The sequence below is a fragment of the Thamnophis sirtalis genome, unplaced genomic scaffold (genome assembly GCF_051295495.1).
Source record: "Thamnophis sirtalis isolate CommonGarterSnake01/CBP01778 unplaced genomic scaffold, rThaSir2_p1.2 scaffold_9, whole genome shotgun sequence".
NCBI lineage: Eukaryota > Metazoa > Chordata > Lepidosauria > Squamata > Natricidae > Thamnophis > Thamnophis sirtalis.
Genome location: NW_028261389.1, coordinates 2,250,715 through 2,268,936, shown reverse-complemented (window position 1 = coordinate 2,268,936; position 18,222 = coordinate 2,250,715). Strand labels below are relative to the sequence as shown.

The following is an 18,222-nucleotide window of genomic DNA, read 5'->3' as shown; positions in this document are numbered from 1 at the left end:
CATTTTTGATCTCACAGTGCGGGGCGGTTAGCAGAATAGCCAAATTTGCGTAAATATGTTTTATTTTCATTTCATTCGTACAGTCACATATATACTGTGCATAACCGGGGCCATATAACATTGAACAATAAACCCAGCCCTCCCTCTTGTCAACAATACTCCCCAAAATACAAACCCAATATACCACTTCGACCCACCATACACCCTTTCTTTCGCCCCCCCTCCAACTTTCGTTCTTCCCTCCAACGTTCCCCTCTATCCTACTTCCCTTCCCCCTCTATCACTCCTCTCTCCCAAATTTGGAGGGACCTTGGAGGTCTTGTAGTCCAGCCCCTTGCTCAAGCAAGGAGACCCCGTACCATTCTGGGCAAACAGCTGTGCGATCTCCTCTTTTAAAAACCTCCAGTGGGAATTAGGTTTATTGGAGAAAATAATAATAATAATAATAATAATTGTAACTTGAACATATACCGTACAATGAAAGTGAGATATTTAGTTATACTAGATGAAGAATCTGTGATGGTAAATGTTATTCGAGAACATGGATGTGACAACACTTGTAACCAAACGACATGCTGTATGTGATGATGGAGGTTTTTTGTGTGTGTGTTTTTTGTTTCTCTTTTGTTGTGTGTGTTGTTTGTTTAATAAAAATAAAAATTTATATTAAAAAAAAACCCCCAGTGTTGGAATACCCACAGCTTCCAATCTCTTGCTAAAAGCTTCCACTGGTTAATCATCCTCGCTGTCTGGAAGTTTCTCCTTAACTCCAGATTGCTCCTCTCTCCTTGATGAGTTTCTTCTTCTCCTGCCTTCGGGGGGTTTTGGAGAACAGGCTGCCCCCCCTCCTCTTCTTTGGGGCAGCCCCTTAGATGTGGGAACACGGCCTTTCTCCGTGCCCAGCCCGACAGAGGGAGCTGCAGGCAAGCAAAAGGAACTTATCTCCGAACCGAACTCACAAGCGTCACGTCTCCCAAAAGTTAATTTTAAATACTTTTTGAGGCTGGCCCCGTGCCAGGCAGCCTTGCTTGGCAGCCAGAACTTCTGTCAAGCTTTCCCCCCCTCTTTAGCTACACAAACCTGTGATGCTATATGACACAACAACCGCACACCAGAAGACCTCTCTTTGGCAGGGACACCCCCTTGACTTTGGGGGCAGGCTGAGCTCTGCTATCAGGACTTTTGAGTGATGCGATTCATTGCTTTTGCGAAGATTGGGAGTCCCTGCTCCATGGAGTTAACCAACAGATTACTCGCATAGTCCGTGGTTCATTTCTCCGCCCTAAGAATTGGCGCAGAGGGCTTTCTTGGAAGCACCTGGACTCCGAAGCCTTAGTCAGACGGAGGATTGACACCGTAGATGAGACCCGGTCATCAAGAGAGCCATCGACTCTCTCCCGGATTCTTTTGAGAAAAGTTGGGAGTCCTCTTCGCCTTGAGCTGCTCGGTGGAGCCAACTCAAAGCCTCCTTAGAAACCCACCGTTTCCCAAGGATGGAGAAGTGGGAGGACATGGAAGCTACCTCTGCTTTCCACTTGCCAGACTGGATGGTGAGTTCGACTCCCGGTAGCTTCTCTTATGAAGAAGAGGGAAGGGAAAGGGAAACCTGGACATCCGCTCTGTGATATGTTGTAGCTTGGTTTGTGTTTTTAAGTAGTTTTTAATTAAACATTTTCAAGTTTAAAAAGAACAAGAAAACAATTAAAAAATACAAAAAAAAAATACAAAACAGATACACAAACAACAATATAATATACTTTTACTGGCTGGGTGATTTGGGGCCAGGCCATCTCTCTCTCAGCCCAACCCACCTCACGGGGGAAAATAGGAGGATGAAGGTGTGTTGGATATGTTCGCCACCTTGAGATTTTTGTAAAAAATAATAATAGCAGTGTGATAGATAGATATATGATAGATAAGATGATAGATAGGGGGAGAGAGAGAGAGAGAGAGAGAGAGATAGTGATAGAAATAGATAGATGATAGAGAGATGATAGATAGGGAGATAGATAGATAGATAGATAGATAGATAGATAGATAGATAGATAGATAGATAGATAGATAGATAGATGATAGATAGATAATGATAATGATAATGATAATGATAATGATAGAGATAGATAGATAGATAGATAGATAGATAGAAATACATAGATAGATGATAGGGAGATAGATGATAGAGAGCTAGATAGATAGATGATAGGAAGATAGATAGATATAGATAGATAGATAGATAGATAGAAATACATAGATGATAGAGAGATGATAGAAAGGGAGATAGATGATAGATAGATAGATAGATAGATAGATAGATAGATAGATAGATAGATAGAAATACATAGATGATAGATGATAGATAGGGAGATAGATGATAGAGTGATGATAGATGATAGATAGATAGATGATACAAAGAAAGAGAATATGGAGCTATATATGTGTATGTATAATATAATTGATAGATGATGGATGATCAGATGGATGGATAGGTAGATATAATGATTAATAGATGATAGATGGATACACACATATATATATCAATGATATATATATGATTGATAGATGGATGATCAGGTAGATAGGTACGTATGTACATAATACATATATACTGTAGATACATAGATGGATGGATAGATGATTGATAGATGATGAATAGATGGGTAGATGAATGGATGATCAGATAGATACATACATACATACTGTAGATTAATAGATGAATGGATATATATATATATAGATGATTGATAGATGATGGATGGATGGTGGGTAGATGGATGGATGATAAGAAAGAAAGAAAGAAAGAAAGAACGGATTTGTTTGCACTGAGCCAAAGGGCCCATTCCGAGCAAAGGTTGCCTTCATCAGCCCAAGCACCCAAGTGTTGCACAAGGAGAGTTGCATGCTTCTACTGAGAGTTGGGTGCTCCTCACCCTCCCTCAAGGAGCCAAAATCTCTTGCAAACGGATGCGCCTCCAAATGCCATGTTTTTCCCAGGGGTTTGGCTTCCCCTCGAATTGCCGGCACTGGAGAAGTGGGAGCCACCTGGCTTGCTCGCCATGGCAAGATGAGGCCGGCCCCCCCTCGGCATCAGAATCGGGGGTGACGGAGTTGAGAACCGGAGAATCCACGCTACAGCAGTTGGGCGTAGAGTTACGCCTTGGTGTTTCCCATTGGTAGACCAGAGGTGGCTTCAAGATTCCTTGGCCCATGACCTTGGCCCATCTATGGAGCCCTTGTGGGCACTCCCGTCTTCATAAGGACAGCTCATGGCCCAAATGGTTGGCTTATTTTACAGAATAACGGAGTCAGAAGGGACCTCCGAGGTCTTCTAGTCCAGCCCCCTGCTCAAGCAGGACATCCTATACCATTTCAGACAAATCTTGTCTGAAAAACCTCCAGTGTTGAAGCGCTCATAACTTCTGAAGGCAAACGGCTCCCCCGATCAATTGTTCTCACTCTCGGGAATAGAATCGTGCTATCCATCATAGGGCCGAAAGGGACCTCAGAGGTCTTCTAGTCCAACCCACTGCTCAACCAGGAGATCCATTCTGGACAAGTAGCTATCCAACCTCTTCCTAAAAGCCTCCAGTGTTGGAGGATTCACAACTTCTGGAGGCAACTTCTGTTCCACTGGTTAATTGTTCTAACTGTCAGGGAATTTCTCCTCAGTTCTAAGTTGCTTCTCTCCTTGATTAGTTTCCACCCATTGCTTCTTGTCCTGCCCTCAGGTGCTTTGGAGAATAGCTTGACTCCTCTTCTTTGGGGCAACCCCTGAGATATTGGAAGACTGCTATCGGATTATACGGAGTTAGATGATATGTAGCCATAACAAAATTCTTTCTAGAAAGTCAAGGTCATCCTTTGTCCTCTGCACCTGGCCGGAACTGGATGGGTGGAATCAGTTGTTCCACTGATTAATTTGTTCTCACTGTCAGGAAATTATTCCCTTAAGTTCTAAGTGCTTCTCTCCTTGATTAGTTTCCACCCATTGCTTCTTGTCCTGCCCTCTGGTGCCTTGGATAATCCCTCTTCTTTGTGGCAACCCCTGAGATATTGGAAGGCTGCTATCATGTCTCCCCTAGTCCTTCTTTTCATTAAACTAGACATACCTTCATATGCTTTAGCCTCCAGTCCCCTAATCTAAAACATATGAAGAATGGTTGATAGACAGTCAAATAGATATACTGAGGGGATGGGTAGAAGTGGGGGGCAGATAGACAGAGAGCTTAGTCAGTCAAATAGATTGGGTGGATAGATGATAAATGATAGATGAGATAGATAGATAGATAGATAGATAGATAGATAGATAGATAGATAGATAGATAGATAGATGATAGATAGATAGATAGATAGATAGATAGATAGATGATAGATAGATAGATAGATAGATAGATGATAGATAGATAGATAGATAGATAGATAGATAGATAGATAGATAGATAGATAGATAGATAGATAGATAGATAGATAGATAGATAGATAGATAGATACAATAGCAGAGTTGGAAGGGACCTTGGAGGTCTTCTAGTCCAACCCCCTGCTTAGGGCAGGAAACCCTACACCACTTCAGACAAATGGCTATCCAACATCTTCTTAAAGGCTTCCAGTGTTGGGGCATTTACAACTTCTGGAGGCAACTTCTGTTCCACTGATTAATTGTTCTCACTGTCAGGAAATTCCTCCTCAATTCTAAGTTGCTTCTCTCCTTGATTAGTTTCCACCCATTGCCTCTTGTTCTACTCTCAGGTGCCTTGGAGAATAGCTTGACTCCCTCTTCTTTGGTGCAACCCCTGAGATATTGGAAGACTGCTATCATGTCTCCCCTAGTCCTTCTTTCCCTTAAACTAGACCTACCCAGTTTCTGCAACCGTTCGTCGTATGTTTTAGCCTCCAGTCCCCTAATCCTCTTTCTTGCTCTTCTCTGCCCTCTTTCCAAAGCCTTGAACCCCTCCATCCCATGCATCTGGAGCAGGGATGTCCCCAGGCCCCCTTCTGCATTATCCTAGAGAGATTACACAGACACACAAACGCACGCAACGCTCCAGAGATGCCCCTCTGGTTGTCTTCGAATTGGGGCATACAGATTGCACAAAACTTTTTCACTGCTGCCTCCTTCTTCCCACGTCTTGCCTGTCTGTTGAGAGCCGACAGAATAACCCTCCCTGCCTGGTTTTTATTTTTAGAAGTCCCAAACCTTTGATTATCACCCTTGGCGAGGGGGGGGGATTTCGGAGAGGGGGAATCCGGGATTTTTGCGGTTGAGAGATCCGATTTCTCACAAAAGGAGATCAACGCGGCAAGCGATTGTGAAATAGTTTAGGATGGAATTTCTGTGTTTTTTTCCCCTCCAGAATTGCAACTGATCTTAAGAGCAATTTAATGACCTGATATTGTTCACATAATCTCTTCCCCCCCCCAAATAGAATACAATATAATAGCAGAGTTTGAAGGGACCTTGGAGGTCCTCTAGTCCAACCCCCTGCCTAGGCAGGAAACCCTATCCCGTTCCAGACATATGGCTATCCAACATCTTCTTTAAAACTTCCAGTGTTGGGGCATTCACAACTTCTGGAGGCAGGTAGTTCCACTGATTCATTGTTCTCACTGTCAGGAAATTTATCCTCAGTTCTGCTTCTCTCCTTGATTAGTTTCCACTCATTGTTTCTTGTTCTACCCTCAGGTGCCTTGGAGAATCCCTCCCTCCCTTGCTCCTTCCTTCCTTCCTTCCTTCCTTCCTTCCTTCCTTCCTTCCTTCCTTCCTTCCTTCCTTCCTTCCTTCCATAGAATAAAATAGAATAGAATAACAGAGTGGGAAGGGACCTTGGAGGTCTTCTAGTCCAACCCCTGCCTAGGAAGGAAACCCTATACCGTTTCAGACATATGGCTATCCAACATCTTCTTAAAGACTTCCAGTGTTGGGGCATTCACAACTTCTGGAGGCAACTTCTGTTCCACTGATTAATTGTTCTCACTTTCAGGAAATGTCTCCTCCGTTCTAAGTTGCTTCTCTCCTTGAATAGTTTCCACCATTGCTTCTTGTTCTGCCCTCAGGTGCCTTGGAGGATAGCTTGACTCCCTCTTCTTTGGGGCAACCCTTGAGATATTGGAATATTTTAAGATATTTTCCTCTCCTCTGGCTGAAATGAGCAAGAACTCTTGACGTAGAGGTAACCACAACTGACCCCAAACTTTAGGTTGCTAAGTGAAACATGGCTTGAAGGAGGTTTCTCGCTACAGTTGTTAAGTGAATCATTGCCGTTGTTAAGTCGGTGACACGGTTGTTAAATGAATCTGACTTCCCCATTGATTTTCCTCGTCAGGAAGTCATCAACCCCAGTCATGACCCCAGGATACACCACAACCGTCATAGATATGAGTCATTTGCCCAGCATCTGAATTTTAATGGGATGCTGCTGCAGCGGTCGTAAGTGTGAAAATGGTCTTTGAACGGTCTCTGAGTGGAACCGTCATAAGTCAAGGTCTGCCTGTACATTGTCGATACGATCCAAGGTGACATTTGAGTGTGTGAGGTAGTTTCAATTATACTTTTCTGATCTTCCTTTCCTTCTCTCTGAATAAATTCCCTTTTTTTATATATAAATGCATTTTTAAATGAGTGGATCCCTCCATAATTTAATTAATGATTACTCTGGCCAAATAAAAGGAATCCTTTTTCATTTTATTAGCAACCTCTTTTCTTGCACTCAATCAAGGACCATCATTGTTTGGTCACTATTAAGAGTTTGCAGAAAGTTTTGTTTAAATTCCAGGAGCGAAAGGTCGATTGTCTCCATTTGCTAGAAATTTGTCCTTCAAGATCTGTAATTGGTTTAAAGACCAGTTTTTAATCCCAGCCTAAACCTGCCTGTAAAACCAGTTAATTAGAAGAAGGTAGATTAGTTTTGCGGAGTAATCTGCGGAATAATGAGCGATTAAAACAGCCGTTAAATTAGATCTGCTTTTTTAATTAAAAAAAAATTAAATGGCTAATCCGTCATGCCTTATAATCAGATCTCCACCGTCACGGGGTTGAGGAAATGACCTTGGCAGTGGTCAGATAAAGAGGCAGCTGAGCCCTCAGCAGGAAGGTGGGCAATTTATTGTCGCTAAGCGAGACACCGGTTGTGTGAATTTCGCCCCGCCATTGCGACTTTTTCTCGCCGCAGTCGTTAAGTGAATTGATGCAGTTGTTATTTATTATTTATTTATTTGTCCTGTATGCCGCCCACTCCCGGAGTTGTTAAGTTAGTGACGCCGTTGTTAAGCAAATCTGGCTCCCCCCGTTGACTTTGCTCGTCGCAAAAGGGGGAAATCCCACGACCCCCTCTCCCTCCCCCCCCCCGGGGACACTGCAACTGTTGTAAGTACGAGTCAGTTGCCAAGCGTTTGAATTTTGATCGCGTGACGGCGGGATTCTGGAACGGTCGTAAGGGTGAAGAAACGGTCAAAAGTCACTCTTTTGGGTGGGGCCGTTGTAACTCCGGAAGGTCATAAGTCGAGGACTGCCTATAAAATCATTGCAGCGGCAGGAATAAAACAAATTCAGAGAAGTCTTCTCAACCCCTAGGGGTAAGAGCTGTTGGGCAGAACCCAAAACGTCGAAGGAGTAAAGTGTTAGTAACGGTGGTAGCTTTGATGGCAAGTTCATCTTTGGTAAATCCAGACCAGCCCTTCAAGGCTCACGGGTGGTGTAGGGCAAAGCGGTCGGAAAAGAGGTTCAAAGAAAACCCCAGCTTCTCCTCTTCCTCCTCCTCCTCCTCTCCCCCCCCAACACCACTAACCCTCCCACCCCCCTGCTTTCCTAGCACTGATGAAATTACATAGTTGGGTCGTGAAAACATCTGCAAGGAAACCACCAAGCTCAGAGAGCACCAAGGACCCTGCAGTTCTCCTCCTCCTCCTCCTTCTCCTCTTCTTCTCCTTCCTCCTCCTTCATCTCTTCCTCCTCTTCCTCTTCCTCCTCTTCTTCCTCCTTCACCTCTTCCTCCTCCTCTTCCTCCTTCACCTCTACCCGAACCCCACTCCCTTCTAGCACTGATAATGTTACCTACCAATCATTGGGTCTTAAAATGTCTGCAAGAAAACAACCAACTCTACACTAAGGATCCCATGGTGCTCTCCCTCATCTCCTCCTCCTCTCTGCAAACCTCACTCCCCTTCTAGCACTGATGATGTTCCCTAGTTGGGTCACGAAACGTCTGCAAGAAAAAAACCACGCTCAAAAACCACCGAAGTCCCCGCAATCATCATCATCATCATCATCATCATCATCATCATCATCCTCCTGCTCCTCCTCCTGCTCCTCCTCCTCCAACCCCACTCCCTTCTAGCATGATGATGTTCCCTAGTTGGGTCACGAAACATCTGCAAGGAAACCACCAAGCTCAGAGAGCACCAAGGACCCTGCAGTTCTCCTCCTCCTCCTCCTTCTCCTCTTCTTCTCCTTCCTCCTCCTTCATCTCTTCCTCCTCTTCCTCCTCTTCTTCCTCCTTCACCTCTTCCTCCTCCTCCTTTTCCTCCTCCTCTTCCTCCTCCATCACCTCTTCCTCCTCCTCTTCCTCCTTCACCTCTACGCGAACCCCACTCCCTTCTAGCACTGATGATGTTACCTACCAATCATTGGGTCATAAAATGTCTGCAAGAAACCAACCAACTCTACACCAAGGATCCCATGGTGCTCCCCCTCCTCCCTCATCTCCTCCTCCTCTCTGCAAACCTCACTCCCCTTCTAGCACTGATGGTGTTCCCTAGTTGGGTCACGAAACGTCTGCAAGAAAACCACCCAGCTTAAAAACCACCGAGGTCCCCGCAATCATCATCATCATAATCCTCCTCCTCTTCCTCCTCCTCCTCCTCCTCCTCCTCCTCCTCCTCCTCCTCCTCCTCCTCCTCCTCCTCCTCTTCCTCCTTCTCCTCCTCAAACCCCACTCCCTTCTAGCATTGGAGATGTTACCTAACTGGGCCATGAAGCATCTGCAAGGAAACCACCAAGTTCAGAGAGCACCAAGGACCTCAACCTCCTCCTCCTCTTCTTCCTCCTCCTTCCCCTCTCCTCCAATTCTTCCTATTACTCCTTCTCTCCCCCACAAACCCACTCCCTTCTAGCACTGTTGACGTTACCTAGTTGGGTCGTGAAACGTCTGCAAGAAAACCACCCAGCTCAGAGAGCACCAAGGACCCTGCAGTTCTCCTCCTTCTCCTCTTCTTCTCCTTCCTCCTCCTTCATCTCTTCCTCCTCTTCCTCTTCCTCCTCTTCTTCCTCCTTCACCTCTTCCTCCTCCTCCTTTTCCTCCTCCTCTTCCTCCTCCATCACCTCTTCCTCCTCCTCTTCCTCCTTCACCTCTACGCGAACCCCACTCCCTTCTAGCACTGATGATGTTACCTACCAATCATTGGGTCATAAAATGTCTGCAAGAAAACAACCAACTCAACACTAAGGATCCCATGGTGCTCCCCCTCCTCCCTCCTCTCCTCCTCCTCTCTGCAAACCTCACTCCCCTTCTAGCACTGATGATGTTCCCTAGTTGGGTCACGAAACGTCTGCAAGAAAACCACCCAGCTCAAAAACCACCGAGGTCCCCGCAATCATCATCATCATAATCCTCTTCCTCTTCCTCCTCCTCCTCCTCCTCCTCCTCCTCCTCCTCCTCCTCCTCCTCCTCCTCCTCTGCAAACCCCACTCCCTTCTAGCACTGGAGATGTTACCTAACTGGTCCATGAAGCATCTGCAAGGAAACCACCAAGTTCAGAGAGCACCAAGGACCTCAACCTCCTCCTCATCTTCTTCCTCCTCCTCCCCCTCCTCCAATTCTTCCTTTTACTCCTTCTCTCCCCCCCCCAAACCCCACTCCCTTCTAGCACTGTTGACGTTACCTAGTTGGGTTGTGAAACGTCTGCAAGAAAACCACCCAGCTCAGAGACCACCAAGGACCCTCCGCAGCCCTCTTTCCCTCCTCCTTAGATCCGTCCAAGTGAAGACCAGGCAGCCATCTACCTGGGAATATTTCAATTTGGATTTTGGGAAGAAAAACGACTCTTTAAGACTCCCCCTATTGGCAAACAGCTCAAAGCTTTATCTATTCTCTCAAGAGGCGTCAGGATGCCCTTGAAGTCCGAAGCGCGGGAAGCCTCGAAGATGGCACCCGGGGATGTATGTTAGGTTGGAGAAGCACTTGAAGAGTTAAACCTGTAGTAGTATTAATCCTCTCAAGGCTCCCACTCATGTGACGGGCTTAGCCTGGAATCCTAACCCTCTTACTAAACCCTTCAAAGCCTTGGCACGATGCCCGCCTGGTTTGTGCAGTTAAATTACTCGAGGGAAGAAATTGGGGTGGACAATTGCTTTAGAATCAACGGTGAGCCCGCTTGGAGATGGCTGAAGCTTTCCTTCCACAGTCCCCTCCGGCTGGTTTAAGGCAGGGGTGACTTGGTGACTTGGCGACTAATGGACTTCAACTCCCATAATTCCTGGCTGGCTGGGGGATTCTGGGAGTTGAAATCCACAATTCTTCACGTCGCCAAGGTTGGACACCCTTGGTTTAAGGCAATGTTTCTCAACGTTGACCGCTTGAAGATGGGTGGACTTCAACTCCCAGAATGCCTGGCTGGCTGGGGGATTCTGGGAGTTGAAGACCACAAATCTTTGTCAAGGTTGGGGAATTCTGGGAGTTGAAGTCCACTAATCTTTGTCAAGGTCGGACCCTTGATCTAAGCCTAAGGCAATGTTTCTCAACGTTGGCAACTTGAAGATGGGTGGACTTCAACTCCCAGAATTCCTGGCTGGCTGGGGGATTCTGGGAGTCAAAGACCACAAATCTTTGTCAAGGTTGGGGAATTCTGGGAGTTGAAGTCCACTAATCTTTGTCAAGGTTGGACCCTTGATCTAAGCCTAAGGCAATGTTTCTCAACGTTGGCAACTTGAAGATGGGTAGACTTCAACTCCCAAAATTACTTATCAACTGCAGGGATTCACTTAACAATGAAAAACAATGGAGCCAAACTCACTTAACAAATGAAGAAACCTCGTTTAACAACAGAAATTGAGTGGGGGGGGGCTCAGTTTTGGTGTGTTGGGTTTTTTTTGGCAAGAGAAGTGAAGCAGCTGCAGAAGCCTCCAAAATCTCACCCTGGCTCTATAAAGCAGAGCAAGATTTTTGAAATGTGGGTGGGTGGCAAAGCCTCTCTCTTCAATTTTGGTTAATAATAAATGCCTTTTATTGTTTCAGCGGCTTTGCTGGTTCAACTTCCCGCGAACGGCCTCCTGTTAGAAGTTTGGGGTGGGTAGGTGGGGGGGGGAGAAGAGAAAGAAATTTGAATTTTAAAAGGTACCTAATTACCCAGTTAATTATAGCAGGCGGGGGGGGGGTAGAGAAATCCGCTATTGTTAAAGGCGCATACGAGGCAGGCCATTTTAGCAACTGGAGTTTAAGGATGTTTCAGTGATAAAATGAAAATGGAAAGGAGGTGGTAATGGGCGGGGGACGATGGGATAGGTTTGGTTTGCGGAGGACGGGTGCCTCTTTGAACGTTGGTTCTCCGGCACGAAATGGACACCTGGAAAGAAGGTTTAAACCTTACAGGTGCTCTGTGCCTCGGTCTCGCCCTCCCCTCCCCTCTTTCCCGCCCCAAGCGAAGAGGTGAAACCAGAGTAGGCAGGATTACCACTCCAGGAAAGGTATAAATGGACGGGCACCTGCTCAGGTGCTGCCTCTTGAGAGGGCTTCAGGACACACAACCATGCCTGGCCAGAAGATGACTATCGCAAACGGACACTTGGGGATCAAAGGCAAGGTGAGGGGATTTCATAACATCCTAGGGAGCTTGGAGGTCTTCTAGTCCACCCTCTGCCCAAGGCAGGAGTCCTTTATACAACCCTGGACAATCTTTGTCCAATCTTTTCTTAAAAGACCTCCTGTTCTGGCCCAGCTCCCCAAATATGACAAAACCCTCTGAAGGGAACTCAAAAGATTCCTTTATTAGGATCGCCGTCAGCCCCGGCAAAAAGTTTCTCTCTCACCGCAGGCTGACAAGTCCCTCCGGCAGGGAGAGGAAGAGTTGTCTGCCCCATCTATTCATCTCCTCCCCCTGCCTTTCATCCCCAGAGCTTTGCTAGCAGCGGTGGCTCTTCCGTCCCGAAGACCGGCCCATAGATTTCCACTGCTCTCCTCTCCTCTGCCTTCTGTGCATCCACACGTCAGACACTCAGGGATCTTCCGTCCCAAGGACCGGCCCATAGATTTCCACTCCTCTCCTCTCCTCTGCCTTTTGTTAATCCGTGTGTCAGGCACTGACTCAGCTGTTCCTCCTCTTCCTCATCAGCCACCTCCAGACCTGGGGGCTGTTGACTCTCCATCTTCTTCCTCCTCCTCCTCCTTCCTACTGTATTCCCGCAAATGCAGGATCCGCTTTTCGGACCCTTAAACGTCACATTGCGCGGTGCGCTGCATCTCCAGGGCGCAGGCTTGCGGCTTGCTGTCTTTGTTGATGGCGTTCTTGCAAACCTCTTGTTTCCTTTTCTTGTTTTACTGTAAAGTTTTTTCTTCCTTTCATAAACATTCACAAATATACTTTCTTGTAAATACTATTAACATTTAGCACTATCTTCTTAACAAATATAGAGAACCATCTTAGCAGAACACCCTCCCTTCCCATTAAATTAAATTAATTCCCCTGAGGGGTGCTAGGGATGTCTTACCCCCACAGTATTTGTTACCAGAGAGTAAGTCATCTGTGTACCAAGTTCGATTGAAATTGCTGAAGGCGTTCTAGATTTATGCTGGAACACACACACACAGTCATCATATATATATGTGTGTGTGTGTGTGTGTGTGTGTGTGTGTGTGTGTGTGTTTTATTTGTGCTGATATATATGTGTGTTTATAATAATATATAACAAAGGCAACAGTAAAAATATTGGGTTTCTGTCGTGATGGACAGATGATGGAAGCAGTTAGCTTCCTCCCATAATTGGGGCTTACCAGGGGTTGTGACTATATATATATCTATATATATGTATATGTATATATATATGTGTGTGTATGTGTGTGTGTTGTGACTCAGCAGAAGTTTGCTGTGAGTTGAGTCGGGATGCAGGAATAACAATGCAGCTGTTGCTCGTTAGTGTAGTCTTCTGGGACGGATGGTGCCACGCCCTGGTTGCAGAAGTCAACGTTCGTCGTTTGTTCGTGGTTCGTCGTTCATCGGTCGTGGTTTGTTTGTGAGAGGCACTTGGATAAGTGATTTGCTTTCTGTAACCCTGATTCAAAGAGACACTTGGAGAAGTGATTTGCTTTCTTTCTATAAACCTGGTTTTGCCGTAAGAGCTCTTTGTTTTCTGTATTCTGCTACGTAACATTTTTGCCAGAGACTTTATTTATGTTTATTTTGGGGCTCGCAGCCAGCGTGAGCCAGGACTGATAAAGTTATTTCCTTTTAAGTCTGTCTGTGAACGAGCGAGGAAGGGGGGTCAGAACATATATGTATATATATAAAACTCTCTTTGACTCTGCTCCGTGTGGCCTTGTGAAGCTAATTGCCAGTTAGGTCTTTGGCAGCGTTTCAAGGGAGATAAAAGTGGGCGCTTATCAGCCTTATCCTGAAAGACTTTGGCAGACTACTGTCGGACTCTTTACAAACTATTTGGGACTCCTTACGGGCTGTGAAGGAACATAATTCACAGCTGCTGAAATAAAAATAGGGTTTGGGGGACCAAGTGTGGGTTGTCTCAGGAAGCCTAGGTCAGAACACTTTGTTCAGTTGCTGTAAGTGTCTTTGTTGCTCTTCTGGGCCTTGTGAGAAGAGAACAGGGTCCTCTGCCAACCTTAAGTGGTTTAAGTACCTCGCGGTTGTCCCAATAGCTGCTTTTTCCAAAAGGCCATACAATGTTAATGTTGACCCGGAAGACGTCGTGAAGCTGTTAGGTCCTTTGAGAAGACTTCTCGTTGAAGGTGCCAGTGGAGTTGTGGACCCAGAGGGCTGTTTTCCGTTGAAGTCCTGAATTCTTTTTTTACCTCCGCTAAATCCGGCTTTCTCTTTTTTTTAATAGATCCAGTTTGCTGACCAAAAGCAAGAATTCAACAAGCGTCCCACGAAGATCGGCCGCCGTTCGCTATCCCGCTCCATCTCTCAGTCATCGACCGATAGCTACAGCTCTGGTAGGTGCTTCTAAGAGAGGTTTCGTTCTGACCAAAAGCTTCCCAAGAGCCTGAAGCAAACTCCTTGTCCCGACAAAAACCCCTTTTATTAATTTGCTGTGAATTCTGCTCCTTCACATCCAGCAAAGACTTTCGAGGGAGGATTTATAGTCACCGACCTTATCTGGCTTGGAGAGCTGCCAGAACTTGGAGAACTTGGCAAGGAGTTTCGGAGAGTCAGGAACCAATGAAGTGAACTGATTGTCTCCTGCAAACTCCACTCCCCTGTCGCTTCTCTTTTATTCCCTCTGGGAGGGGCCATTCACCGTCCACCTGTGGCCTCACTCCCAAGTTGACCCCTGTTCTTTAGCTCTTCCCTTCGTCTGGCAGCTCTGTGCATGCACACACTGGGAACAGGCTCCAGCTGTTCTTCTGCCTCACTGATGTCCGACTCCGAAGGCAGCTGATAAGTGTCGGTCGGCCCTGTCCCCCTCTCTGCCTCCGACACAGAGCCCTCCTCAGAGCCTTCCCCAGACTCCAGGACTGGCCCAGGTTCCTCCCCAACCCTCATCACTGTCCGAATCTGCTGCCAGCTCCACTGTCCACTGGCAGGACACAACATGTCTTCAGAAAAAACACTTGGGAAATGGACCTCTGCCATTCTCTCCAATTACGATATGAAGCACGGGGGGGGGGGGGGGTGTCTCTAGCCACCACCGTGTCCTTCGCCTGGTTTCCTTTTCCCAGTTTACTCTTCCCCCCCAAAAAGAACTGCTTCCTCCTGGGAGCGCCCCAGGGGTGGGTTTCAACCGGTTCGCGGCGGTCCCGCGAACCGGTTGGTTGGCGAACCCGGAAGTAAGTAACTTCCGGGAACGGCGAAGGGCCCACCCGTCCGCCCGCGCTCCTTACCGGTCTTTGAAGGCTTCTGCGCTTCCACGCAGGCGCATGGCACATACAGCGCCTGCGCGATTCTCCGCGAGCAGCTGGATGGCACATACAGCCCATGCGCGACTCTCCGCGAGCAGCTGGAGCATCGCGCAGGCGCTAAGACGCATGCGTGAACTGCGCGCGTGCACGAGGACGCCGCCGGCCCCGTTCCAACCGAACCGGTTGGAACGGGATTAGCAACCCACCCCTGGAAGCAAGACACAATTGTGTGGTTTTTGCCTCCCCATGACGCGTCTGGGGTTATGCGTGTTCCATGGGACTCACTTGTCGCCTTTGCTGTGCAAGGAATATGTAGGAGCCTCCTCCGCCCCCCTGGCTCAAACGCATAGATGTTCTTCATTGCTCAACTTTTCCACAACCGTCGGCAGATCCGGGGAAAGGCAATAGAGCAGACTAACCTATATTTGGCTGCCCCCCCATATTCATCTCGTGTTCATCATTTCTGTGCAACGCAGTGCATTCCGACATCCGGCAAGAGCCGTGGTGGCGCAGGGGTTAGGCTGCAGGATTGCAGGCTGACTCTGCCGACTGCCGGCAGTTCGATTCTGACCGGCTTTAGGTTGACTCAGCCTTCCATCCTTCCGAGGTGGGTCAAATGAGGACCCAGATGGTTGGGGGAGCAAGGAGCTTCCTCTGTAAAGTGCTTAGAGAGGGCTGGAAAATCACTTGTGAAGCGGCATATAAGCCTATGTGCTGTTGATAAATGGGGAGGGAGGTAGAGAAGGAAGGAAGGAAGGAAGGAAAGAAGGAAGGAAGGAGCCTTGGTGGTCCAGTGGTTAGAATGCAGGTTTGCAGGCTGAGTCAGCTGACTGCCAACAGTTCGATCCTGACCAGCTCCAGGTCAGTCAAATGAGGACCCAGATTGTTGAGGACAAATACGTTGACTTTATAAGCCGCTTAGAGAAGGCTGTAAAGTACTGTGAAGTGGTATATAAATGCTAAATGCTAAGAAAGGGAGAAAAAGGAAGGGAGGAGGAGATGGAAGAAAGAGGAAAGGAAGGAAGGAAGGAAGGAAAGAAAGAAGAAGGAAGGAAGGAAGGAAGGAAGGAAGGAAGGAAGGAAGGAAGGAAGGAAGGGCGAGCCTTGGTGGTCCAGTGGTTAGAATGCAGGTTTGCAGGCTGAGTCAGCTGACTGCCAACAGATCGATCCTGAAGTGCTATATAAATGCTAAATGCTAAGAAAGGGAGACAAATGAAGGGAGGAGGAGATGGAAGAAAGAGGGAAGGAAGGGAGGAAGGAAGGAAGGAAAAGAAAGAAGGAAGGAAGGAAGGAAGAAAAAGAAGGAAAGAAAGAAAGAAAGAAAGAAAGAAAGAAAGAAAGAAAGAAAGAAAGAAAGAAAGAAAGAAAGAAAGAAAGACCGTAGTGGCCCAGTGGTTAGAATGCAGTATTGCAGGCTAACTCTGAATTCCCACTGCCAGCAGTTCGATCCTGACCGGCTCAAAGTCGACTCAGCCTTCCGTCTTTCCGAGGTCAGTAACACGAGGACCCAGATCGTCGTGGGGGCAAGAGGCTGACTCTGTAAAACCGCTTAGAGAGGGCTGTGAAGCACCGTGAAGCAGTATACAAGTCGAAGCGCTGTTGCTGTTTTCTCTCTGGATTCTGCATTTCCCCCCCCCCCCACCTCTGCGCGATCGGCTACACCGCTAGGAAAGACCCTTCCACAAAGGGATCGAGAGATCCCCCCTCCCCATCTTCCACAGCCGCTCTCTTTCCCCCGCCGCCACTGCCTCTTGTTTCCAGAATGAGATCCGAAGGTGAGCTTTGATTCCGCCCGGCCTTCGGAACCCCGGGCTCAGAACGCTTATTGATGACGCTTCTCCTGTCTCCGATTGTGACTGAGCTCGGCTGGACCCGGAGCCCTTCCGAGGAGGGAGACCGTCTAACCCGGGTGGACGCCTGGGGGGGAGGGGGGGAGTGTCCCGCTTGCGCGAACAGGCAGAGCCGCCCCTCGATCGGATGGACACCCCGAGAATCTTCTCCCTTGACACCGTACGCGAAGATATGCCTGCCCCAACTCAGTTCTCCTTCCGGGCCCAAGAGAGGAAGCCTAGCCGGATCCTCTATCGGCGGGCAGAAAGCAGTAAGGATCTCGGGCGGGGATTCGCTCCCGAAAGATTCCCGCCAGGGTTTCGTTTCGTTTTTAAGCCGGTTGAATCGTGTCGAAATGAAAGTCGAAAGTTCTTTGCGTTAGAACCGATGGGCCTTATTTCCTCCCTCCCCCCCCCCCCCCCCAAAGAGATCCCTTGGGTGATTGGTCAAACATGAGATCCTCCCCGAAGTGGCGCAGTGGTTAAATGCAGCACTGCAGGCTACTTCAGCTGACTGCTAGTTCTGCAGTTCGGCGGTTCAAATCTCACCGGCTCAGGGTTGACTCAGCCTTCCATCCTTCCGAGGTGGGTGAAATGAGGACCCGGATTGTTGTTGGGGGCAATATGCTGACTCTGTAAACCGCTTAGAGAGGGCTGAAAGCCATATGAAGCGGTATATAAGTCTAACTGCTATTGCTATTGCTATCCCCAGCTGTAAGAGTTGGTTTCTTAAATTGAGGTCCTAGAGGCCAACGATCCACTGGATTTGCTTTACGGATTTCCCGGCTCGTAAGGAGCTTCGTTTTGGGCATTAGCCTAGAAGATAGAGATACACGGAGTTGGGAGGGACCTTGTAGGTCATCTAGTCCACCCCCGCCCAAGCAAGAGACCCTACCCCATTTCTGACAGATGGTAGTCTTGAGATTGGAAACACCCACAAGTCCACTGCGCCACCTCGTAAGAGCCGAGGTGGCGCAGTGGTTAAATGCAGCACTGCAGGCTACTTCAGCTGACTGCAGTTCTGCAGTTCGGCTGTTCAAATCCCACCAGGCTCAAGGTTGACTCAGCCTTCCATCCTTCCGAGGTGGGTAAAATGAGGACCCGGATTGTTGTTGGGGGTGATATGCTGACTCTGTAAACCGCTTAGAGAGGGCTGAAAGCCCTATGAAGCGGTATATAAGCCTAACTATTGCTATTGCTTCCCATGGTCCAATCTCCCACTGCCATGCTGGCAGCTTCCACCCATCCAGATCCGGTCAGGTGCAGAGGTGCAAGAGACAAAAGATGACCTTGGCTCTCTAGAAAGAATGTTGTGATGGCTACATAGCATCTACCTC

The 18,222-nt window shown here is 47.6% G+C and overlaps 1 protein-coding gene across 1 annotated transcript in view; it reads left to right on the top strand.

Moving 5' to 3' along the window:
* The window catches only part of AHCYL2 (adenosylhomocysteinase like 2), a gene marked incomplete at its 3' end in the record, with an annotated part of 55,777 nt that extends 41,627 nt beyond the window's left edge, over positions 1-14,150 (top strand). Inside the window, 1 exon segment of the mRNA XM_087722443.1 lies at positions 14,042-14,150. Within this exon segment, the coding sequence (XP_087578569.1) occupies positions 14,042-14,150 (109 nt within the window).
* Between the last annotated feature and the right edge of the window lie 4,072 nt (positions 14,151-18,222).